The sequence below is a fragment of the Capra hircus genome, chromosome 6, assembly GCF_001704415.2.
Source record: "Capra hircus breed San Clemente chromosome 6, ASM170441v1, whole genome shotgun sequence".
In the NCBI taxonomy this organism is placed as follows: Eukaryota; Metazoa; Chordata; class Mammalia; order Artiodactyla; family Bovidae; genus Capra; species Capra hircus.
In genome coordinates, this window is record NC_030813.1 from 22,520,255 (window position 1) to 22,547,899 (window position 27,645).

General features: G+C 39.5%; 1 protein-coding gene across 2 annotated transcripts in view; it reads right to left on the reverse strand.

Moving 5' to 3' along the window:
* NFKB1 (nuclear factor kappa B subunit 1) overlaps positions 1-27,645 on the reverse strand; it is a 125,552-nt gene that overhangs the window by 41,144 nt on the left and 56,763 nt on the right. For both annotated transcript variants that reach the window (XM_018049265.1, XM_018049264.1), the window contains exon 6: positions 10,247-10,395. In XM_018049265.1, the coding sequence (XP_017904754.1) occupies positions 10,247-10,395 (149 nt within the window). The remainder of the gene's footprint in view (positions 1-10,246; positions 10,396-27,645) is intronic.

Below are 27,645 nucleotides of genomic sequence, written 5' to 3' on the forward strand. Positions count from 1 at the left end.
GTGGAAAAGACATCATTGTTACTACATGAAGTGTTAAGTCCCTCAGTCGTGTCCGACTATTTGCGACCCCATAGACTGTAGCCAGCCAGGCTCCTCTGTCCATGGAATCTTCTAGGCAAGAATAATGGAGTGGGTTGCCATTTCCTTCTCCAGGATTATTACATGAAAAATGGATTTACTCTGGTAACAAATGAAATAATACAGAAGTCAGTCTTCTGCTTTAGGTTACAGTAGAGCAACAAAGACCATTTAAGCTTCTCACTCTAAACAACAAAAAATAGTTTTCATACCCTGGACAATAGATGGCTTAGGACAGTGAACCTAGAGGAAAGGAAGACAAACAAGGTGAGTCTGCAAATTACGCTGCACTAATATCTAGAGCGAGCTTCCAGGCTGCAGCATAGGGAGGAGCAGCTTTCTCTTTAAGCCTGCTGATCTCCCTGAGTTGAGGAGGCAGGAGACCAACGAGGATAGAATTCATGGGCAGATACCAGTGAGGAAAGAATTCCACACAGAGAGATACCTAGAGCATGAGTGCAAGGACATGACCCAAGGCTGGGAAAGGAACCATCAAAGTACAGATGCAGCTTCTCCTGGGGCACACGCAGGGCTAGAATGGTCCAAGAAATCTTGTGAAGCATGAAGGATTAGAGTGGACAGTTAGAAAGACATTGCCTTAGTAATGGTTTCAAGTTAACCCTAGATTAAAGTCTGCTCTGGTCTCCCTAAAAAAGGCTTAAAAGTAAGTCTAGAAAGGGCCAAATTAGTCTCAAATTTAACTTTATCCCAATGCTCAAAAATATTTGCAAGATTCCCCCAAAAGCCTATAGAGATGAAAATTACAATGTTTGGGAAGAAAAATACACTAGATAAAATTAAGAACAATTTAGACACCATAGACAAAATGTTTAGTGACCTTGAGGACACAGTAATAGAACAATCTGAAACGAAACAGAAAAAAAGTGAAAAAGAATGGATCATTCATGAGCTGTGGCACAATTTTAAATGGCCAAATACATGAGATTGATGTTCTAGAAGAGGAGAAAAAAACAGGAGCGTATGGGAAAAGTATTTAAAAAATAATGGCTGAAAAGTTTTAAAATTCAGTAAAAATTGAAACCCAGAGATTCAAGAATCTCAATAAATCACAAAGAACAAGAAACACGAAGAATATGACACTAAAGCTTAACATAATCAAATTGCTGAAAACCAGCTGATAGAGAAAAACCCTGACACATGATGTACGGAGGAATAAAGATGTACGAATGACAGGAGACTTCGGAAACAAGGAAAGCCAGAAAACAGCGGAGCAGTGAACTTTAAGGACATGCAAGAAAACCCTGTAATTCTACACTCCTCAAAAATATCTTTGAAAAACAAAGGCAAAATAAAGACTTTAAGATGTACAAATTGAAAGAATTTAGCAGCACACCAGTAGTTAAAAAAAAAAATGGAAAAAAAGTCAATAATGGTTAAGTATAAAATATTTTTTTCCTTATTTAAAAGTTTCTTTAAAAGGTAATTGATAACTTAAAGCAAAAATAAAAAAAACAATTTATGGTGGGATTTATATTAATAACATATACAGATATAAAATATATGACATAATAGCAAGAAGGCCAAAAGAGGAAAAATGAAAGTATACTGTTAACATGCTGTAAGTAAAGAGGTATAGTGCTTTTTGAAGGTAGACTACGATAAGTTAAAGATGTATAGTATAAACATAAAAAGATTGCTAACAAATACAAACAGGTATAAACCTAAAAGGAGATAAATGAAATAAAAAATAATCAAGTAATCTAAGAGACAGAAAAAGAGGAAAAAAGGAACAAAGAAAAGATGTGATAAGCAGAAAACAAACAGCAAGATGGTAGATTTAAACACAGCCATATCAGTAATCATATTAAATAAAAATCACTTAACACCCACTAAAAGACACAGAGTGTCAGACTGAATAAAAAGACCCAACTATATGTAGTGCAAATTTATTTTTAATATAAAGACACAAAAACACTAAACTGAGCGGATAGGGAAAATGTTTCAAGCTAACATTATTCAAAAGAAAGCTGAAGTAACTATGTTAGTCTCAGTCAAGGTAGATTTCAGAGCAAAGAATATTACCAGGAATAAAAAAGGTAATTTCATAATGATAAAGGGCCTGATTCTTAAGAGGACATAAGAATCCTAAACATTAATACATCGAATAAGAGCTTCACAACATAAGAAGCACAATCTTATAGAACTGAAAAGAGAAACAGATGCATCTATGAATATAGTCAGAGATTCCAATACTCTTAATAATTGATAGAACAGTAGAGAGAAAATTAGTAAAGAGACAAAAGCCTTGAACAAACAACCCAATTGATATTTACAGAACATGCATTCAATATGATCACGCTAAACACTCTTTTTAAGTGCACAAGGAACACATATACCAAGACAGACCGTATTCCATCCCAAAAACAAGCTTCAACACATTTAAAAGGAGTCAACTCATACCAAATACTTGCTTACTACAGTGGAACCCAATCAGACATCAATAACCAAGCTACCTAGGTAAGAATGTATTTAAATCAAGACTGGCCATGTAATAACTGTTGAAGGTGAGTGCTGGGTACAATGAAGGCTCATCATGCTAATCTTTCTACTTTTGTATATGTTTAGAAATTTCTATAATAAAATGCAAAATAAAAATGAGATCAGATATTATTATTATTAGCTCATGAAACAGAAAAAACTGCTACTGCTGCTACTGCTACTGCTAAGTCGCTTCAGCGGTGTCCAACTCTGTGCGACCCCATAGACGGCAGCCTGCTAGGCTCCTCTGTCCCTGGGATTCTCCAGGCAAGAACACTGGAGTGGGTTGCCATTTCCTTCTCCAATGCATGAAAGTGAAAAGTGAAAGTGAAGTCACTCAGTTGTGCCCGACTCTTAGTGACCCCATGGACTGCAGCCCACCAGGCTCGTCCGTCCACGGGATTTTCCAGGCAAGGGTACTGGAGTGGGGTGCCATTGCCTTCTCCGAGAAAAAACTGAGAGGATCATAAATGTTAACAAATGAGAACACAAAAGGGTACAGTAACTTTGGAAAGCAATTTGGCAGTTTCTTATCAAGATAAGTGAACTCTTAGCACAAGTCCCTACAATTCCATTCCTCAGTATTTGCCCAAGCCAAGAAAAATTACAACTTCTGTTCACACAAAAAAGTGGCTTTGTTCTGAAAAACTAGAAACCAACCAAATATTCTTCAACAGGTAGATAAACAAACTGATATACCAATACAACACAACAATGTAATGCTACCTAATAATTAAAAAGAATAAACTACTGATGTACACAGCAACCTAGAGGAATCTGAAATATATTATGCTATGTGAAATAGGCCAGATTCAAAAAGGCTACACACTGTATTATTGCATTTGTATGTCATCATGGAAAAGGCAAAATTATAGGGGTAGAAAACAGACCAGAGGTTGCCAGGGCCTAGAGCTGGAGAAGTATTTGCCTCTAAAAGGTCACACAGTGATTTTCAGGAGGTGATGAAACTATTCTCTACCTTGACTGTGATTACACTAGTATTTATCAAAATTAGAACTGTACACTTTAAAAAGTGAATGTTACAATATTTAATTTCAAAAATTTAATGAAGAAAGGTTATCACTGCTAACTGGACTAGAACTACAATCCTGCCTCTTAGTCAAAATGCCATACATAAATGGCTTTCAAAGTGTACTCTCTAGACCAGCAGCATTACCTGAGAATTTATTAAAATGCTTATTCTTGGGCCTTATCCCAAGCCTACTGAACCAGAAACTCTGAGGGGTGAGCCTCAGCCATCTGTGTTTCAAGAAACCTTCCAGGTGATTCTGATGGCCCCTAAAGTTTGTGAACCACTGCTCTGCACGATGACCAGGCAATGAGATCAGAATCTCTGGACACAGCGCTTGGCATCAGTAAAAAGTGATCAAAGGTGACTTTATTTAGCAGGCAAGTTTGAAATCTGCACTATGCCAGACATTTCTATCAATATAATCATCTGGGAACTGCCTCTGCCCTCTCGCTAGGATCAAATCCCCAAGTCCTTGCACTGGGATTCTAAAGTAGCTCCTCCATCTGGCCTTTCTTCCTCTAAAATGATGTCACAGCAGGCCAGAGACTTAAAAGCAGCCCAGCTCAACTCACAATACACACCCAAGCTTGGAAACTGGATACTACCAATCTCAGTCTAGATCTTGTCCATTTTCCCCAAATAGCTCCGTTTCTGCGTATTAAGGTTGAACCATACGAACCAGCCAAGTCAACTGTTTCTGGATCTACAAAAACAGCAGTTTAATGTGGTCTGCCTTACTTCGCCTCATTTCTCTTCTGTGTTTTATATCTATATATCTACTTTGAGAGCTTGCCATTGGTATATGCTGGAAATATTAGTTTAAAAAAAAAAAGAAAAAAACTTCACATCTCTCTAAATCAGGGCTGCCAGGAAGCAAGCAGAGGGTGTGGTGATTATTGGTGAGGAAGGTGGCTTAAAGCAAAGTCAAGTAACAGTTTCCATTGAATGCATATTTCAGAGAACGAAAATGTTGTTGAAATGAACTGCTGATATTTAAGATTGAAAATAAAACACCAAACTAAGATTATTTTTATGAGGATAAGCACTAAGGGCTGACTAAAGGAGTAGGAAATATTGACAAAAAGTCAAAATCAAAGTTAGTTTAAAAAGTTACTCACCCCTCCGCATTAAAGCAATCAAACATATAATATGACTTAGTTATCTAAAACATGAATATTTTAATATAGGTAACAAAATACCTTTGAACACAGAAATTAAATTCTATTGAAAACTCAGGCTGAGAGTTAAGAGAAACACTCCAAGGAAAGGTCATTCTTTTGGCTTTGATAATTTGGTTTTGGTAATAAAGGTTATTTATCCTCCCAGGGTCATTTTCCATATGTCTTTTTTGATTATGTTGGATTGATGCCCTGCTTATGAATCTATCCTTTTAACCTAAACTGTTCCACTGGAAACAGCTTATCAGGGTTTTCATTTCTAGTATTGACAAGTCTGAGGAGTAACTCTGGCTATCTTCCTAAATTTCTCTATGTGCTATTCTTACCTACAAGTTAGAACTAAATAAGAATAATCGATGACATCCTTTAAATACTCATGTGCAAGTCGGCTCATGTTATTTCATAAGACTACCTAATGTTAGTTCAGTATAGACCTTGGATGTTAAGCGCCTGGAGGTAGATTCTGTGGCCTAACTCTCAGACTGCATAAGAGAAGAAATTAATGTCCCCAAGAGGTCATGCATATTACCCCTAGTCCTGCAGTGGAAAGTGACAGAACTGCAAACAGAACTCTGGTTTCCAGACCACTAGAGACTCTTTCTACTAAAATGTGACAGGTTCTCACATTAGAAACTTAACAAAAAATAAGTGAGACAAATGAATCATGAAGGAAACACTGTATTTTGGGAAACACTCTAAGCAAAAGTTGCTCTGTTAAAAGTCAAATTATGGAAGGAGTACCAAGGTTTCACAGCACGCTGAACAGGAAAGGCTACCGAATCTACATGGAACATAGAACAATGGACTGTTTCAAAATTGGAAAAGGAGTTTTCAAAATTGGGAAAGGAGTACGTCAAGGCTGCATATTGTCACCCTGTTTAACTTATATGTGGAGTACATCATTTGAAATGCTGGGCTGGATGAAGCACAAGCTGGAATCAAGATTGCCAGAAGAAATGTTAATAACCTCAGATATGCAGAAGACACCACCCTTAAGGCAGAAAGCGAAGAGGAAATTAAAGAGCCTCTTGATGAAGGTGAAAGAGGAGACTGAAAAAGCTGGCTTAAAACTCAACATTCAAAAAACTAACATCATGGCATCTGGTCCCATCACCTCATGACAAATAGATGGGGAAACAATGAAAACAGTGACAGACTTTATTTTCTTGGGCTCTAAAGTCATTGCAGATGGCAACTGCAGCCAGGAAATCAAAAGACGCTTGCTCCTTGGAAGAAAAGCTATGACAAACCCAGACAGTGTATTGAAAAGCAGAGATATTACCTTGCCTACAAAGGTCAATATAGTCAAAGCTATGGTTTTTCCAGTAGTCATGTATGGATGTAAGAGTTGGACCATAAAGAAGGCTGAGAGCCAAATAATTGATGGTTTTGAATTATGGTGCTGGAGAAACACTCTTCAGAGTCTGTTGGACTGCAAGGAGATCAAATCAGTCAATCCCAAAGGAAATCAACTTTGAATAGTCATTGGAAGGACTGATGCTGAAGCTGAAGCTCCAGTACTTTGGCCACCTGGTGTGAAGAGCTGACTCATTAAAAAAGACCTTGATGCTGGGAAAGATTGAAGGCAGGAGAAGGGGACAACAGAGGGTGAGATGGTTGGATAGCATTACCGACTCAATGGACATGAGTCTGAGTAAACTCCAGGAGTTGATGATGGACAGGGAGGCCTGGCATGTTGCACTCCATGGGGTCGCAAAGGATCGGACACAACTGAGTGACTGAACACCACCACCACCCTAATCTAACGTAACTCTCATAGCATCCTCTTGATTACATTTTTTAAAATTTACTTATTTTTTAATTGAAGGATAATTGCTTTACAGAATTTTGTTGTTTCTGTCAAACATCAACAAGTATCAGCCATAGGTATACATATGTCCCCTCCCTTTTGAACCTCCCTCCCATCTCCCTCCCTGCCCCACCCCTCCAGATGGTTACAGAGCCCCTGTCTGAGTCAGAAAGAGAAAGATAAATACTGTATACTAATGCATATATATGTAATCTAGAAAGATGATACTGATGGATTTACTTTTAGGGTAGCAATGGAGAAACAGACATAGAGAACAGACTTACGGACACAGGGGGCAAGGAGGAGGCAGAGGGTGAGCTGTATGGAAAGAGCAACATGGAAACATAATACCACATGTAAAACAGATAGCCAATGGGAATTTGCTCTTGATTACATTTTTAGTAAAACTGCACAGTATTAAAAAAATCCTGCAGAGCTATGACCAGACATTTCTATGACCATATTTATAAGTTCAGATGCTCAAACTGTTTGTTGAATGAATTCTCCCAACTATCAAACCCGCTATGCCAGCACTAAAAGAGAGTAAGTAACGCATTTCCTCACTTTGCTTGGAGACAGAGAATTTACTTTGACTGCTGCTGTAGGACCCAAATTAAATAAGTATTAGTTTCTTCTAAAATCCTCAAAGACTACTAAGGCAAACCACAGAAACACCAAATTACAGACAATATACTGGAATATTTATAATAACAAACATTATTAGTAGGGAACTTCATCTATAATTTCCTCTGAAGCATATGATTATCACACAGATTAAACAGGACCAAAGAGAATAAACACTTCAAACTGACAATAGCCTATCGGAGTAAATTTGCAGAGATACTAAGTGACCGATTTGTCTGAAACTCTGACATTTACCCTGCGTTTCAAAGCTCTCCAGAGGTCAGTCAGGAACTGTAAGGGTATTCCAAACAGACCATGAACCAACTGTGACACACTACAGGAAACAGACCAGTCTTTTAAGAGGATGTTGAAACAAGTTCATTTAAAGCACAGTTGAATTTTTCAAATCAATTTAGGCTCCTTCCTCCAATCTAGAGTCTTTTTTTTCCCTGACATCAAAAGAATCAGATTTTAGTGACTTAAAAGAAAGCTCTCTCTCTAGGTTTTTCACACTTGAAAAATTTAACAGTCAAACAAAGAAATACCCAGGAACATGAAAGCTCAACCTCCCCAATACCAACCAACTTGAAACCTGATCGGAATTCAAAGCCTGAAATGTTACCATGAGCTTAATTACAGTTCATTTAAACAATTCTTTTCTTTTGAGTGAATAGTCGAGATTAAATGGGATTTTAACATAAACTATTTAAACCAGTATCAGGAAGCCCTGAAAGATATTCTTGGAAATTACACAAATTGAATTAAAAATTTCTTTTGAAATTGAATTTATTTCTGTAATACTTCATTCATTAAAAATGGCTTGTTTCAGGGCTTCGCTAAGTGGCTCAGTATAAAAAATCTCCGTGCCAATGCAGGAGACACAGGTGCAATATATGGTCTGGAAAGATCCCACCAGAAGACTGTTTTAAAAAAGAAAAAAATGGCTTGTTTTATCTGTCTGACCAACCTTAAGTGGATATGTCACTTTATATTTACATTTCAAGTCTACTGAAAGCCAAAGCAAATTTGTAATTCTTGGTTGTGTACACTTTTCCAAAAAATTGAAGTATGGTTGCAATATTATGTGTTATAGGTCTACAATATAGTGATTAAAATTTTTTTAAGGTTGTGTGTTGTGTGTTAGTTGCTCAGTCATGTCTGACTCTGTGTGATCCCATGGACTGTAGCCCACCAGGCTCCTCTGTCCGTGGGATTCTCCAGGCAAGAATACTGGAGTGGATTGCCATGCCCTCCTCCAAGGGATCTTCCCAACCCAGGGACTGAACCCAGGTCTCCCACACTGCAGGTGGACTTTTTACCATCTGAGCCTTAAGGGAAGCCCTCACTTACAGTTATTATAAAATACTGGTTATGTTCCCCATGTTTTACAATATATCCTTGTAGCTTATTTTATACCTACCCCTATCCTGTCCCTCCCTCTTGTCTTCCTTCTCCCCACTGATAACCACTTATTTGTTCTCTTATAACTGTGAGTCTGTTTTTTTGTCGTTGTACTTATTGCTGCTGCTGCTGCTAAGTCACTTCAGTCGTGTCCAACTCTGTGCAACACCATAGACGGCAGCCCACCAGGCTCCCTTGTCCCTGGGATTCTCCAGGCAAGAACTCTGGAGTGGGTTGCCATTTCCTTCTCCAATGCATGAAGTGAAAAGGGAAAGTGAAGTCGCTCAGTCATGTCCGACTCTTAGCAACCCCATGGACTGCAGCCCACCAGGCTCCTCTGTCCATGGGGTTTTCCAGGCAAGAGTACTGGAGTGGCATGTCATTGCCTTCTCCGTCGTACTTACTAGTTTATTTTATTTTTTAGATTCCGCATATGAGTGATATCACACAGTATTTGACTGTCTTTGTCTGACTTACTTCACTTAGCATAATACCTTCCAGGTCTATCCATGTTGATGCAAATGGTAAAAGTTCATCCTTTTTTATGGCTGGGTAGCATTCCATTGTGTGTGCATGTGTGTGTACACAGCACATCTTCATAGTCCACTCATCTGCTGATGGACAGTTATGTTGTTTCCATATCTTAGCAATTATAAATAATGCTGCCATGGACCCTGGGATACATGTGTCTTTTTGAATTAGTGTTTTTGTTTTTATAGAACCCAGGAGTGGAATTGCTGGGTCATATGGCAGTTCTAGTTTTAGTTTTTTGATAAACTTCCATATTGTTTCCCACGGTGACTGTACCAACTTACATTCTCACCCTTTTTCCCACATCCTCACCAGCATTTGTTTTTTGTATTCTTTTTGATGATAGCCATTCTGTAGGTACACGTAGTACTTCATTGTGGTTCTGCTTTGCATTTCCCTGATAATTAGCCAGATCAAGCATCTTTTCAGACGCTTGTTGGCCATCTGCATGTCTTCTTTGGAGAACTATCAGGTCTTCTGCCCATCTTTTCAATCAGGTTGTTTGCTTTTTTTGACGTTGAGTTGAATGAGTTGTTCGTATATTTTGGAAATTAAGTTCTTATGTGTCATATCATTTCTGGGCATACTTTTTACAGCAGCACAGAACTGAAATAAAACCCACTGTATGCACAAAATGTTCACAATGCAAATCTGTAGTCAATAGTTCATTAAATGAATCATCAAGGGTATGAAATCATCCATAAAGTACTGATTTCCACTATAGCTAGTTTTCTTCTAATTTGTCCATATCTTTATTTCTAGAAGGAAAATACTGCTAAAAGTGGCACAAATGCCTCATAGGTCAACTGACTGTATAATTCATCATCCAATCTGGGATACTTTTGAGAATGAAAAAGGGTGCTATAAATAATTAGGCCAGGACAACAGGTATAAAGCGAAATGTCTCAGGAAAGTCTCAGACAAGTGGGCAGCTTACTCCTGGAGTGCAAGTGACAGCTCAGATTTTCATATTCTAAGACTCTCTGAGGGTCTTGAAAAGACCCCTAACGAAAAAGGCCTGTCCAGTCCAAGTCCGCAGGTGCCATGTTTGATCTGCTCCTCCCTTCTACAACAACACACACCCTCACTTACCCGACCACCATGTCCTTGGGCCCAGCTGTCACAGTGCAGACGCCATCCTCACAATGTTTTCCCACCAGGCTGTGTGCATGCAGGTGGATGTTTTTTCCATTTGTGACCAACTGAACAATAACTTTTGCAGGTCCCACATAGTTGCAGATCTATATAAGAAGCACATTTCAAAGTTAGCATATCTGACTATATCACAACATGGGAAAACGCTAAGACAAGCTAGGAAGTAGAAAAAGTATGATATCAAATTAGCCTATCGGTACGTATACAGCCACAGCTTGGTTGTGAAAACATATGTGATGAACAAATGATGGAATGGAAATAAAACACGAGTGGTATTTGTTTTGGATGTGAAAGATACTCTTCAAGAAGCAGACCATTTAAAATACATATGTCTTGTTAAAGTTGAAAGGAAGAGCACATCTCAGAGGATGCTGTGTAGCCATTAAGCACCCTCTTCCTATTAACCAAGAACACGTTTTCATCTGCACCCACACTGCATTTTAGGTCATAAATGCTGAGTCCAAGATCAATGAAAACGGTACTGGGAGTGACTGACGGATGGAAATCAAGAGAAGGAAAGAGTTGCATGGAAAGAGTCCTTCCTAACCTGCCATGAGATGAGGCAGGAGAGAGTCTTACCCAGGGACCAGGCCACAAGGGTTGGCCATAGACACCCAAGCCCATGGCCTGCAGTGATCTGTTTCTTTAATTTAAAAAAAGTGTGCTCCCTAAGTACAAATCCTTAGATCTGACACCGGTTTAAGCTCTTGTTTTATAAAATCAGATTTCTCCATTTAAAGTAATTTGTATTTTTATTGTTGTACCTTTAAAATGATGACAACAGTAACAGAAAGGACATCCTATGGAGATGATGACATTTTAAGTAACAAGAGCTTGGGCACCATTTCTCCTCTAGCTGGTCCTCTAGCCTCCTACAGTAGATCACATATTCTTTCCTTGAGACAACCACAACACTAAAATCATACTAACAGAAAACATCAATGACCTTATTTTTACATTCTTGAATATTATAAGTCAGAATCCTGGGATAAATTCACCTAAACTTGGAAATGCGTTCTGTTTCCTCAAAGGGTGATCAGCCATCCTGGTTTGCCTGGGACCAAGAACATTTCCTGGGGGTAAGACTTTCAGTCTAACATTGAAAAGAGCTGGTCACTCCATCTCTTTAACTCATATTATCTCTTCTTGAGGAAGCATATGACTGAAATTGAGGATCTCCCAACTATGCAATTATTGGAAATATTTTAATCTGCGCAAGCAGCCCTTAGCTCAGATGAAAAGCTAAGGAGACACAAATTTCATGTGGCCATGGGTCCTTGAATGATGTCTTTCTGATATAAACTTGAGGAAGAACCTATACTTGCCAGTAAAATTTCTTGGAAAAGGACCAAATCCCTTTCAACTCATCTATTTCTACTATAAATACCATCTCATAGATTTACATTCCTTTGAGGCATGATTTTGTTAGGAGTTTTTCAGTACAGATTTTTTTTTCCCAATCTAATCTCCCATTGCAGGGTTGAAGAAAAGTTGATTAGAGCTGGGATTATGCCCCAGACACTTCTGGGAGAAAGAAGTTCCCTTTCTAAGCAAAGGTCAGACTCCCTGTGGGTCTGTAGTGTAGCTCCACTGGAAATACAGGGCCTGTCTGCCTGAACCCTGGCTCAGAAGTGTTGCAAATCTTGCTTTGCAACCCTTTCCAAGGAGCAAGGCGATCTGCGAGAATGGCCTCCAGTCCTAGCAGAGCAAGCTAATCACAAAGCATGTTTAGGATTAATTAGGTTTTTACCCCCTTGAAGCACAAATAAATAATTTCTTAAACAGGTAAGCACTTAAATAAGCCCCCTGGGCATAAAACCAATTATGAACTCAGTGCTTTCCCTTTTATAACAGGTAGAAAGTACCCTGGGGGCGATAGAGGGAATGAAGAGTTCTGGGTTTGCTCCAAAGTTGGCTGCTGTCCCTACATACTCCCTGGGTTGCTGATGCCAGTTCTGTGTCTTGGTATTGACATCTGAAATCAGCCTTTGTTATGATGGCATATTCCACAGGGACTTCTTCAGCAGTAAATGAACAGTGAAAGAGCATTAAATAGACCATGTAATTCCACTTTTAAGTGCACTGAGTACAGGAATGCGACAGTGTAAGGCATGACGAGACGCTTCACTTGGGTGAAATCAGGTAGGCTTGCCACTTGAGCAGGACACAGAAGGAATCTAGCAATTAAAGCCCAATCACAACGTAGTTCAAATACAACGACACATTCTAATTTACCTTCACTCAAAACTTCAATAAACTTCCATGTATTTTAGCATCTAGTATTACTGCTAAAAGTCTGGAAAGTTTATTATCTTACTGATCTTAAAAAAATCTGAATGAGGCTAAAACCTCTAATCCAGTTCTGAGAATGTAAAGAAATACTATGTTGTAAAAGAAAAAAAAACCATGAAATTAACATGTGATACAGTAGTATAAACTTTCGTTGTCGTTCAGTCTCTAAGTCATGTCCACAACTCTTTGCAACCCCATGGACTGCAGCATGCCAGGCTTTCCTGTCCTTCACTATCTTCTGGAGTTTGCTCAACCCCATGTCTGTTGAGTCAGTGATGCCATTCAACCATCTCATCCTCTATTGCCTCTTTTCCTCCTGCCCTCAATCTAAAGTACAGACTGTTCAAATTTCACAAAATTTTATGCTAGTGTCCCATTATTTGTTTTCATACCTTATTCAAGACTCCACATTCTATCATTGAGCAGCTTCAGCTGCATGCAACAAATCCTGGTAAATTCTCTTTTCATTTTTATTCTATTACAAATATTTTCTATTTCCTTGTTTTGGCTTCTTAGATCCATCCTTTAAAAGTGGACATTTCATTTCCAAATACATGGGATTTTAAACATATCTTTGATATAAATTTCTCATTTTGATATTAATTTCTCATTTAAATCTTTCATCTCTGCAATCACCCTCTGTTTTTTTTTTTTTTTTCAATCTTCTACCTTTATTGAGGCTTTCAATAGCTAAGTCAAAGATCTCTCTTGGTAAAAGTCAAATTGCACTAGAAAATATGGGGATTATTTACAAATATCTTTTGATATTCATTTCTAATATAATCCCACAGTGATAAAAGAACTGACTCTGTATGATTTCAATACCATTAGGCCATCAACTGTTTGCACCTGGTCTTATATCTCTGGATGTGTTCCTAGGTCTCCTAGTTTATAGTCTAAGGGAACTTGAATAGAATTTGTATCCTACCGTTGTGTGAAAAGTTGTATAAATCTTAATTATGTTGAATTCATAGTGCTTTTCAGGCCTACTATAACCTTCTACTTCTCTGTATATTCATCCTATTAATTTTTGAGAGTTTGATATTAAAACTCCAACTAAAAAAATCTTAATTTATTTACTTAAAAAATAACTGCAATATATAGTGGAACTACATGTAACTTTGCTGTGTATTTTCCAAGTCTCCTGTAAACGTGTTATCATACTCTCATAATTTAAAAAAAAATTTTTTTTAAGCCCTATCACTTTGGATGCCTTCAACATTACCATGATGAAGGAATCAGTCATGGGCACTGAAGGAAAGAGGTGGGAGGTGTCCTCAAAAAGTACTCACATCTTTTTCTTGCTATTACTTCATGATTGAAGGGTGGCAAGAATGAGGAACTGGGTAGTCTCTGAGGTAAAGGGCCTGAAAAATTTGCCAATGACTAATGCGCTGTTTGATCCATTTGAAAGAGCTCAAGCCAGCATGGCATCATCTGGTTTTTTACACAGACCACAAGGCAATGACAGGGAGGGCCCTGGGTTTTGTGGACTTTCCAAAATGCCAACTGAAAGAAGAGAGCTGAAGTGTAGGGACACACAAAAAATACTATTTTCAGGCTCTGTGGCACATGAAGACAATGGAATCCCACCTTAGGGGAGGGAATACTTCATAAAATGCCGCAGTGACTGACAGCTATTTCAACTGACTCAGAAATCCATTTGTTCTGGGGAGAATCTGATTCTTTTTATTCAGTCTGCTACTTCTTTGCATAGTAGTTCCCTTGAAAATTAAGTTTATAGAAAGCACCTGTATCTGCCAGAAAGGATGGGTTATTTTTCAAAGAGTCTGAGTATAGCAGGCTTTTAATAAACACGAATGGCTTAAATACAAGTTAAGATTTCAATTAGAGGAAAGCTTCCAAGAGCATGTACTTGATGAACAGACTAGCTAGGTTTGAAGACAGTGCCACTATCTGCAAGCCCTGTGACCTTGGACAGCATCCAGCTCCTCATCTGTAAAATGAGGATAATAATTGGACCTCACAGGTTTGCTATGAGGATTAAATACATTGACACATATAAAAATCTTTAAGACCTCTGCCTAGTATGTAACAGCAGTATCCAAGTGTTAACCACTATCTTATTATTGTGATGTATTCCTCTACCCAGAGATCTTTAAATAGTACAACTGCTGTGAGGTGATTTTTTAAAAATTGTGTTTAAAGGCAGGTGGCTTAAATAAATGACCAATTCCAGCTACTTCTATTTCTAGGCTAAGTCTTTTTTCCCAGGGTGACACATTTTGTTGGGCTTTTTTAAAGTAATAACTATGTTATTGTAGTTACAGCTATCATTCTTGGAGGTACTCAGGAGTCCTCGGTTTCCTTGATGAAATCAAGCCTTTCTTCCAGAAGCTTTATGACTCAATACATACTGCTGGCCACAGGCTAGATCTGCTTTTTGAGTAAGAAACAGAAACCAAGGGTCTCAGATAATACCCAACTTAGTCAAATCACCTCTTTTCATTTAAAGCAACTAACTCTGTCATGCTCTGGAAAAGTACATACTGGTTCTTTAACAGCGATTAAGGTACGTGGTCTACAAGTTTCTAAGAATCAGATTTTAAAAGGTCCAGTTTATGCACTGAGTTAATCTGGACATATCACTTTGGCAGAATGTAGAGTCAACATGAATGTGAGATGTCACGCATGATGTAGTTCTTTTCTGAGTTTTTCTCATGAAGTGGTGATAATGATGATACTTGAGGGAGAGGAGGAAGAGGGAAAATTCCACACTTTTAAAAGAGAAATCTACCCTGACTTGCCTCACGTATCTAGCTTTGGCCTCTACTGCTAGAGCAGCAGAGCAATGCGGTTAAATCCAAGAGTTCTGAAGCAAGGCTGCTGTGCGCAAAAGTCCCTCTGCTGTCACTTATCAGCTGGGCCAGTGGGAAAGGATGGTTACGGTCTCTGGACATCAGCTTCTCCATCTTTAAAAGGAAAGTAACAATACATCTGGTTTCACAGGATTGCTTTTTAAGGATTAAATGAGTTAAGAGCTTGGCACCTAATAGGATTAGCAGTCTCAAAAATAAACCCTATCTCCTATCCAGCCTATTACCTCACCAATAGCCAAAATGTATATATTGTTTCAGTGAGCATTTATTAAGCCCCTTCTATGTTCCATGTACTGCAGTAAGTAGGTAAAGGAGTGGGAGATACACAGTTGAGTAAAAAACAGACACAACCCCTGTTCTTATGGAAGCTAAAGAGCAGGACCGATACGAATTAAAAACTCTCACAAATAAATGTAAATGCATTAACTATGAAACACTTCCAAAGGAATAGAGGTGAGAGGGCGTAGTAAGGGCCAAACTCTGAAAGAGTAAGAATGTAACAAGGGATGGGGTGGGCAGGGGTTGAGAAGCGCATTCCTGGCAGGAAGAAGGGCACACAGGGAAGCTCTGGGATGAGAGTCTGCCCCTCAGCTCCTCAGTCATAACTGCTGCCACTCCTTGGGGCTTCCTCCACGTGGTTCCCATCACACGGGATGTCCCTTCCTTCTCTTCTCTCTCTAGAATCACCCATTCTTCCAAGGTCCAGCCGAAATCTGAATCTTCCATGACACTCCACCACTTTAGTCCTTTATTGGGGAATGTGATGGAATGGGGCAGGAAAACATCGCTTATTGCAGTAAGAAGATGGTAAAATCTATTGGCAACTGAAGAATTACTGTTTCACCTCGCTTGTTTGTTCCCAGAGCACATACATCTATACTTCCTCACTTTCTGTTTTTATGGAAGCGAAGGGGGCTTGCTAACTCGTCCAATCTTCACTTCAGCCCCGTGGGGTCAGTAGTGCTACCGCATTCCACAGCCACGGGAACTGAGCCCTGTTAAGGTGACATAAGCTGCCGCCATTCCTGTAACTGGGGTAATTGGGCAGCCCTTTGAACTTGGGTCTGTCCACCTCCAAAGCCCATTCATATTTTCCATTACACTGGCTTCCACTTGGCTTAATTGCTTTTTCTTCTGTATATGTCCAGTGAGCCCAATGTTTTATATCTCTTTGTGTAGCACAGTGTTGCTACACAACAGTTATCCCTGAAAAACCTGTTTTGGTTTTGTTGGTGTGTATTGTGGGAAAGAAGGTCTCAGAGACAGCTGTGAGACGGCAGAAGTGCACTTGTCCCCTTGTAAGCCTTTTTTCATAAACAAAATCATGCCACAGACATTACTAAACCACATACTGATTCTCCTCTGTTCGAGTGCAAGTCATAACCAAGAAAAAGGAGAAGGAAGGCAAAGGAAGGGGAGAAGAAGAAGAAGAAGAACAGGAGGAGGAAAGAAAAGGATACTGTTTTCATAATTACCGCCTCTTAGTAATGCAAAATAGTCAGATTTTATTGTTCGTTATTACTTATTCTATGTTGATGACACAGGAAGTACAGAATAGACTTCATCAAATAGATAGCACAGAACCATATCTAATAGTTTCTGGCATAGAGTAGGAAGATGCTTAGTAAAGTTAGTTCCTTCTTTTTAAGCCAGGGAGTTTCACATTGATCCAATCTGGGACCAAATCCCAGCTTTTCTTCTTCCAGCTCTGTGGGGTTACTCAAGTTAAATAACCTCTCTGAGCGGAAAGCGCCTACAAATGAGCCAATAATGGGACCTCCCTCAGAGGGCTCTTGTGAGAACTACACAGTGTCTGGCATATGGCAGGTCCCATGGAAGCACCAATCTCTCTCTCTCTCTCTCTTTTTTTTTTTTTTAAATAAAAAGGGGCTGCTTCTCTCCTGGGTTTCCCAAAGACCTCATGAAGTAAACAGACTTGGGCACTATCATCCCCATTTTGCAGATAAGAAAACAGAAATTTAGAGAGATTAACAAGTGACATAACTTAAGGTCACAGAGTCAAGACCCAGAGGCCCTTGGAATTCATCCTGATTCTCCTGAATGTAGCTGTAGTGTTCGTATAAGATTGAATGACGTGAAAATATCCTCTTTGCCCCACTCACTGTTGATGACATGGCTGTTTTCTGAGTGGTGCTACTGGATTTGCATTAATTCATTCACATTTGTTCACCTTTTTTATTTGCCCTACTTGTTTGACCAGCATACACCCCTTAGATGTTTGCCTGAGATTAGAAGGGCAAACTGGGCCATTAAACACAACAAAATGGGCAAAGAGGGCTTCATCAACTACAAAGGGAAGTAGAATAAAATCACTATTCAAAACTCAGAAAGTTTGAGGGGTTTTTTTTCGGTCATACTTTGACCTCTGGTTTCTTGTTTTATTTGAATTTTCAGTTTCATTATATCAAATATAGTTGTTATAAATCATACTTGGAAATCCAGACACTTGCTAACTCCAGAAATGGTTGGGGATTTGTACCTCAATAGGTGTCACTACCTCATTAATAAATTACAAATAAATGTTTACCCTTTTCATAGCCCAATTATCCATGGTTACAAAATAATATGAGAAGAATAGAAAGTTTTTAATTTATGGATGAACTGTGTCTCAAAGGCGTTTTCATTTATAGGCCAGTTTTTTGGGGAAGCTGGCTTGGCTTACAAATTTGGTTTATTCCTAAATAGGAAATAAAATTTAAAATAGCAGTCTTTTGGTATCATTTTTTTCTACATCTCCTTACCCTTGTTGCTGCACTATGTACAGTGTCAAATTCTTTTTTTGAACAAAGCATAAAACACATGGTATCTAGTCACAGAGTCAGATGTGACTGACACGACTTAGCAGCAGTAGTCAGATCTTTAAAAGATATCCCCAAACTAACCACTTCTCCTGTCTCCACTATTCCCTGGTTTCATGGAGGACTAGCCCACTCGGAGGGGCCTGGTGGGCTGCCGTCTACAGGGTCGCACAGAGTCGGACACGACTGAAGCGACTTAGCAGCAGCAGCAGCAGCCCACTATGATTAGTTTCCTAAGGTTTTGCTCCTGTGTTTCTTGTGCCTCTCCCACTTCCCCATGGCCTGTTCTTCTGGGTGATCCTGTTCAAGTCAGGTCATGCCAAATCCTGACACACCTCTGCTCAAAGTTCTCCAAAAGTGAAAACTGTTGAAGCTGAATGAGTCGTCAGCAGGACTCGTTACAGTATTTTGTGTATATATGATTAAATTTTTCCATGGCAAGAAATTAAAAAAAAAAGGCCCAGACCCTCTAAAGGCTTTCCATCTGAAAAGCCCAAGTCTTTAAAACAGCGCACAGTCCTTGGCCATGTGAAGCCACTTCCTCTTTGCTCTTGTTTGTTACTACTTCTGGGCAGTCACATAACCTGCTGCCAGCTCAGCTTCCACCTGAGAGCTTCTGCACTCGCTGTCTCCTCTGCCTAGAACACGCCTTCCCTGTATACTTGCGCGGTCTCTTACTTTTCAGGATTTGCAGAAATGCCATTCTCTGGCGAGCTTCCACGGCTCACCCTACCCTTATCTAAACTTCTATCACTCCCATTCCTGAATTCCTTGCTGCTTCCCCTGCTTTACATTTCTCTCTGTACTAATTATCATTTAATAGAATATACACCTTACATGACTACTGCCTAACTTCCCCATTAGAACAGAGGCCGTGTAAGAGTGGGGACGATGGTTTCTTCCATGCCACATCCCCAGTGCCTACAATAACGTTTATTATATTGTGGGAATTCAATAAATAATTCTTTAGTGAATGCATGATTAAAAAGAGGCCTAAAATGTTATCTATGGAAGGTGAGATATTAAAACAAGAGTGTGTTAGGTGACAGATGGAAATTGGGAAACTATATTCTATTTTATCTCTTCCCCCAAAATTGGCTAGATCCTGGTGCACCCTCTCATTAGGCTATTTAAATGAGAATGTGACTATTTACATCAGGACAGAACATTAGCCTAAGCAGATAGAAAGGTGTTGGGGTGTGGGCTCTGGGCCTGCAGTGTGGTCACAGGACTCTGACTGCTGAGGCGCAGGGACGGGCAGCTGTGGGAAAGAGAAGGGAAGGTAACTCTTTGATCCTCTTGTTGGAAAATCAAGGTAGCAGCACTCTTCTTACAGTCCAACACACCCTCCTGGACACCCCTCCTCCCACCCTAACTGCTGGCACCTGGTGTACTGAGGATTCTAAACTCACACACTCTATTCCGCGCCATACTAGGGCACTCAGAGGTCCAGGATTCACATTTCTGGTTCACCCCAGTTTCACAGTCATGCACTCCCCAAATAAGAAAGGCCTTTCTTTGATATTCACTGTGGTGACTGACAGGAATAAACAGCCTACAGAACCTTATCGTAAAGCTGTGCAGGTCCGCATCTACAAGACAGCAAACAACAGTGGGCTCCCTTTCAATGAAGAGCACAGGCTCTGGAGTCTGAAGGACAGGGCTCTGAATCCTGGCTCCTCCCTCCCCTAGCTATGCCATCCTGGGTACGTTACTTGACCTTTTGACGTGTTTTCTCATCTGTAAAACGTGAATACAAATCCCTAATGTCTGACTTTTCACAAGGATTAAAGGAAGCAGTTTACAGCATCTAATGCAGCACCTGATTCCCAGCAGATGCAGAGCGTATGAGAGTGACCTTGACTCTGTCCCTTCATGCCATAAGCAGACATCTGCAGTGGAGACTTCCTCTGAATTTAACGAGAAGGTGGACAGCATTGCATGGCAGGCTCTCCAACCTCTCTTCTCCTCACTGTCTGTCACCCAGGAGCAAATGTCCCTATTACTTTCCTTATCTGCTCCCAATTCAGAGAAGTGTAGGTCTGTTCCCTTTTCTAGGTTTTAACCACTCTGCTTTTGCACTTAACACCATACTTACTCAAGATCTCCTTAAATGACGCTTCTTCTTCCCTCTCCAAAGGACACTTACTCTTAGTCCACAAACCATATACTTTCTTCTCCCGTAATTCTGAACAATGCATTTCCTGATAATGATGATGACAACTGTACAGGCTAGCATTTACTGAAATCTATGGGCCAGGCCCTACAGCTACAGAACCATTCTTTCATTTGATCTTCTCCATAATTCAATAAGACATGTTCTTAAAAAGTACTGTTCCCTGCTTGAGTGCCATTCTTTTTTCTTATCAAGTATGCAAGAAAAGCTCTAATCACCAATGCTGAAACTCCAACTTAATCTGCAGTACCTTTGAAAAGTGAAAGTGAAGTCGCTCAGACGTGTCCGACTCTTTGCGACCCCATGGACTGTAGCCTACCAGGCTCCTCTGTCCATGGAATTCTCCAGGCAAGAGTACTAGAGTGGGTTGCCATTTCCTTCTCCAGAGGATCTTCCCAACCCAGGTCTTCCACATAGTAGTACTACCTTTGCAATTAATCCTTTTATGCCTCAAATAAATAAGTGCCTAAAGGTCATGATTTACTCCATGTTTCCAAACTCATCAGCCATTTCTTGTTCTTCATCCCACTTGACTTCTCTGAAGGGTTACCTTCCCTCCTCAAAATGTTCCCTTCTCACTGCATTAGACACTTCTGCTAAAGCATTCTTCCTCCTCACAAGGAGATCTGTCAGAGATATGCCGTTGGTCCATCTCTAATCTTTACCATAATCACTCTCTTCACATGGTTATGTTAGTCTCCTAGATTTAGTTACCTACTCCATGCAGATGACTCCTCAATTTAAATCCCATGTGCCCTTCCTTTTTCAACACCTATAACATTTCCAGCTGCTTGCAAGGCATCTTCCTGTCCATAACTTATAATCAACTTGACCACAACTGAAGACCCATGAATGGCCTTCCTTCTGAAACCTACTCCACCTCCTATTAAGTGAAACCACCTTCTAAGCAACTGCACCAAAATTCTCCTATCATCTGCTGTCTTCTAGATTTAATAAGTTACTGAATTAACTGATTCAGCCAGGTGGCTCGCTCGAAAATCTCTGGTTTCTGCCCCTTCCCTCTATCCTCATTGCTCTAGTTTATCTATCTCACCCTGAATCCGAGTTTACCTCATGAGGAATCACTGCAGTTCTTCCCAAGTGGTGTCGCTGTGCCTTTCCCTTCCAATCCCTCAGGAGACTTCTACCAGATTTACATTCCTAAAGCACAGTGTTCATTATAGCAAACCATTTCTATATTAAAACTTGAACAATTTCCCCACTTTCTACAAAATGTGGTTTAAATTCCTGAGCCTTGCACAGTTTGGTCCAATCTTACCTCTAGCCTCATCCCCATCTTTCTCTTTCGTGTTACTCTTCATTCAATTATTCACCATTCCCTCCCAACTTCAGCGATGTCTCTTTTTGAGCCTTTGCCGTTCACTTTTCTGCCTCTGCTATTTTCCCTAATTAGATTCACATTTTCAAGTTTCTACCTTTCCCTCAGGATCTTGCCCCAAATGTAATCTCTGCCTTGAAGTCTTCTCTGCCCACTTCAACCAGCCAGCTCTTCAACCTTAAGGCTATGAGGTCATTCACTCTTTCATCTGAAAAATACTGCTTTATTCAGCAATTCCTACACGGCAGCTATAGGTGCTAGTTCTATAATGGTGAATAAAACAATATTATCATATTTCAGATATTTAAGGCCATATCTTAGGTCCTCCATTAAACTGACTGGTTTTTTAGGATCAAGGCATTGTCAGGTTCTTCTATTTCCCCAACCCCCAGGATGAAACTAATCAGTATTTGCTCAAAGAATTCATGACTGAACACATCACTGGCTCCAGGCTGCTCTGAAGAAGAGGGAACGCCAAGTGGTTGACACCTCCCAGGCCATACTAGGTAAGGATGCTGACGGCAGAGCCCATCAGGCCATCCTGCCTTAAGATCTGCTGAAGGGTTACAGTCACATGACACAGTTCATCTCTCTACTACAACTGTGAGGAATTACCCTGAGAAGTTTCTAAAAATCCCTAGCAAAAAGTGAGCGCGTGGAGTCGATAAACTTGGAAATTCTTCTGACTTCTTGGCTTGAAACCACAATCAGGAAGACCTAACCCTGAAACTATTTTTATTTCTAAGAGGATTATTTTTTGAAGTACTCCCCTGAGAAAACTAACTTTCATATACAGACTATATGCCATATATATATATATATATATATATATATACACACACACATATATATACACACACACACACATACATACATGCATGCTATGGGCCATAGGCCACCAGGCTCCTCTGTCCATGGGACCATGGGACTTCCCATGGACAGTCAAGAATACTGAAGTGGGTAGCCATTCCCTTCTCCAAGGGATGTTCTTGACTCAGGGATCAAACTCATGTCTTTTGTATCTCCTGCACTGGTAGGCAGATTCTTTACCACTGCCCTACATGGGAAGCCCAAAAACATCTTTAATTTTTATACATTCAATTCTCAGTGAGGATTTAACCCTGCCATACAATTCAACAATGGTGCTGGGGTTTGGCCAAGGCGTCAGGATGGGCAGAAGACAACCATCAGGGGCTGGTTCCAGGTAAACTAGACACAAGGCCGGGAGGAGGGGAAGTGCTGTCTTGGCCATAGGTCCCAGGTAATCTGGAGAGCTGATCTCATATTCATCATCTCAGCTTGACTGCCAGGGCAGCTGCATGAGGGGAACTTTCCCCATCAGCAATCCTTCCACTTGAAAACAGGCCTAACTTGGCAGCATCAGTTTATGCTTCTAAGTCACTGAAAAACGCCCCAGGAGTGTAAAATCCAGACTCTTTAACCTATCCCAAGTTGTAATTTATTTTCAAGTGTGATTCCAGGTTTGGAGAAAACAACAGGCATGACAGTACTGTTTATAGAATTTAGTAATAGATTGTGCTTAATATAAAAGCCTCAACATTCTTAAACTTGTAAAAGAATACCTCACATTATTAAATTTGTAGAAGAATATTCTCCAGAAGTCTGAACATTTTCAGATTAAAAACATGTGCATTAATTTTTAGTGCTCCAGTAAGTGGCCAGAGTTCCAGCTGCCAGTTACTGCTATGACCTTGTGTTAGTCCCCTAGCCTCCTTGGGCTTCTGAACTCTTCATGTGTAGAATCACAAGATAACATTTAATACATCTTCCAGCTCTAAAATTCTATGATTCCTAGTCATATATATATATATATAGGAGAGGACACACAGGACAACAAGCAAAGATCACATTTTCTAACTGAAATATTTCAAACATATTTCAAAAAAATAAAAGCTTAAAACCACAGAATTTCTGAGTTGGAAGGACCCTAATGGTAAGCTTAATTTGTAAAACTGTGAACATTTTAGATACATTTAACACAATTACAAACTGAGAAAACATACAATCAACACTCAAATTACCTGTTGTAATGGGGCCTCTGAATGCATGAAAATCAAAATTTAGAGACAAAGAAAAACCTTTATGTTAGGCAAAGATTTCAACTTTTCTCATTAAAACTGAAATTGAGTAATCAAAGCATTTAGTTTCAGTAAATCCAAGGAGGGCACTGCCCTGGGTAGTTAAATCCTGATAATAAAGGACTGACTTTCCTGAGGATAGGTCAAAAATGCTTAGATTACACAAGCAGTGGGTGGGAGAGAAATATACAAGCCAAACAAAGACAGAATGAAAAATTTTATCTACAAAAGTTTTTTTTTTTTTTAATTCTTACAAACTACATAAAAATAACTAGGAGGATTAGATAACATGTAAGGTATAGCTGAAGTATGTGCAAAATGAAGATTTTAATTGGGGGATTTATTCTTTGAAGACAAAAATTATTAACGTAAGTTCTAAACAGTCTTTTAAAATAGCCAAAAGTCTCTCAGCACATTGTCTTTGATACAAACCTAATTTGAATAATTAAGAGTATCCTCTGACTCTGTGATATCCAAATTTACTTGGAATTAAATATCACTGATTTCTTTCTGTTTAAAGGCATATAAATATCCTCATGTTATATTTTTCTTGCTTAGAAAACCCATCATATCACCTTCACTGAAATCCACTGGGTAGAGAAGTAGCTAAATAATTTGGCTCCTAATGATTGAAAGTACTTAGAGACATCATTTAGCAGAGAATTTAATTTGTACTATAGTAAACACAGCTGCCTGGTACGAGAATTTAGACCACTCTGCGAAGAAGACAATTAACTGCTCCTTCAGAAGAAAAGTACATAAGATAAAGCATTTCAGCTATTCTTCTGTGATTTCCTGTGGAAAACCCCTACAAAATTAGGAGAATTACAAGTGAGTAGAAATGGGAAATTTTCTCTGTCTGATTTCTTGTTGTCACTTTATTGGTTAATTTACATCCCAGACACTGATGGGGCAAAAGAGAAAACGCGATATAAGTGTCAGACTGAGGTTAACCAACATATTGTACCATCTACATACTATGATGTAATAAGCAAAAGGAGGAAGGGAGAAACACGAAAATTTCTAACATGGTTGAGGATAACATCAGCCAGCAATCTGGAAAAATGATTGTACTTTAAACCTGCTAAAAACCCTCCCATGCGATAACTTTATATTGTTCAGCCTATGCAGACTAAAACACAAAGTATATGAAATAAATCATATACTTTTATACTTAGACAAAATGTTCTGCAAGCAATTAATTTCTATTACTTTTACAGATTTGCCAAAAAATTATAACTTCCCTATAATCAAATCTTCATTTTTCCCTTATCATGAAGTACAATTTATTAAGTAAAAACTCTTTTGAAAGGTATAAAAAAGGAATCTACTTCTCATTAAGCATCTTAACATAAGGTGCTTCCTTGCTCTGTAGTATTTTAGCTTGTTTTTGAACCAGTCCAGTGATAATGAACTTCATCCTGAGGCTATACATTCCATCCTCACGCAGCTCTGACTCTCAGTAACAGCAGAACCCTCTCTCCCCCAGGGCTCCTCCCAGTGCTTTTTATCGCATCTTCTTGGGACAGACGGGACATACCTCATCCTTCTCTCCTATGACAGCTGTGCAAATACTTGAAGACAACCAAATTTGCCAGGCTATAAGTATTCTCATGGTCAGTGACTGCCTTACCTTGAGGAAGGTTTCGGTTCGGTCACCATTCTGCTCTGAACACATTCAAGTTGGTTTGTATTTCTCTACAATGGTGGCGTAAAGCAGGGTACACAGTTTCCCTGGCACAGGAGTGAGATCACTGTCTGGTCTTAAATACCTACCCTTCGTAGCATTACCTGTTTGGCCGTCACACCACATTGTCGGCTCACGTTGAATTAACTAAAACCTCTAGATTTCTTTGCATGCATATCCCTCCCACCCTGTACTTGGAGTAGTTTGTTTTCTGGAGGCATTCAGCTTTTTAGAATAGCCTAATTGCCTAAGAAGTTAGCCCTAGGAGAGGGTGGGATGAATGGAGAGAGTAACATGGAAACATATAAACCACATGTAAAACAGACAGCCAGTGGGAATTTGCTGTATGACTCAGGGAGCTCAAACTGGTGCTCAGTGGGATGGGGTAGGTGGGCCAAGAGGGAGGGGACATATGTATTCCTATTGATGTTCATGTTGATGTATGGCAGAAACCAACACAATATTGTAAAGCAATTATCCTTCAATTAAAAATAATTTTTTTAAAAAAGAGGTATGACAACAAAAAGAAAGTTAGGCCTTGTTTTGATGGAGATATGGATGCTCAAATATATTTCTGAATTTTAAAACTCAAAAGTAATAAATTTTATATTAAAAAAGAATGTAGTTCTTTGCCTCAGCTTTTCAAAATAAATTTGAACTTAAATTATTTATCTATCACTCCATGTCACTGCAAATTTGATAAAACATCCATTGAAGACAATGATAAAATACACTGAAGTAGCTGCAGAAAGATCCCTGAGGCCAGAAATATCCCTCCAGGTTGACATCACCAACATGAGAAATACTGTTAACCCCTAAGTACCAAACCAGAGATCTCCAACATCTCAGTATTACACCATCCCAGAAACCCTGCCAAAGAAAACAGTGAGATGTATCCAGTGTGATTTGTTCCTACTAAGGTGCCTGAAATGGATACCTAGCTCTCTGGTCTCTAGTTTGAAAACACATCTTTCAAATGCCATGAGCATTCTGTCAAAAACAGAAGTTGAGGCTACCTAGCCAGGAGGTGATCTCAAAGCAAAGGTGCACTTCCCCTACAGTGTGTAGCCCTACACACCTACACACACACACACACACACACATTGCAGAACATCCTTTGAGGAGGCCTCCTAGCCCTACACACACACCTACACACACCCCTACACACACACCCCTACACACACACACACACACACACACACCCCCCACACACACACACCCTGGAACACCCTTTGAGGAGGCACTCCTCCAGTGAGTCCCGAGTAACACTTGTGTCATCATCTTGTATGTGCCTGTATGAACTGCTCCCTGCCTGTTCACATAGGTCCGGGGGCAGAGATGACCACATTCGAGCATGTGGCCACAGAGCTCAGCACTGTGCCTGGCACAGGACATGTGCTCCACGAATATGAGGGAAGGCGGAAGGTCAAGGCGGCTGTAAAGTCTATGGATGGAATTTCCTAGGCTTAGACGCATTCAGGTTTCTGAACTAACAATCCAGAGTACAATTTAAATCAAGGCCCTGACCGATCCCTTTTCTTCGTTACTATTTTTAAAAGTAATAACACTTAGATCTTTAATCCATTTTGAGTTTATTTTTGTGTGGGGTGTTACAAAGTGATCTAGTTTCATTCTTTTACAAGTGGTTGACCAGTTTTCCCAGCACCACTTGTTAAAGAGATTGTCTTTACTCCATTGTATATTTTTGCCTCCTTTGTCAAAGATAACGTGTCCATATGTGTGTGGATTTATCTCTGGGCTTTCTATTTTGTTCCATTGATCTATATGTCTGTCTTTGTGCCAGTACCATACTGTCTTGATGACTGTGGCTTTGTAGTAGAGCCTGAAGTCAGGCAAGTTGATTCCTCCAGTTCCATTCTTCTTTCTCAAGATTGCTTTGGCTATTTGAGGTTTTTTGTATTTCCATACAAATCTTGAAATTATTTGTTCTAGTTCTGTGAAAAATGTGGCTGGTAGCTTGATAGGGATTGCATTGAATTTGTAAATTGCTTTGGGTAATATACTCATTTTCACTATATTGATTCTTCTGACTTCACACCAGTCAGAATGGCTGTGATCCAAAA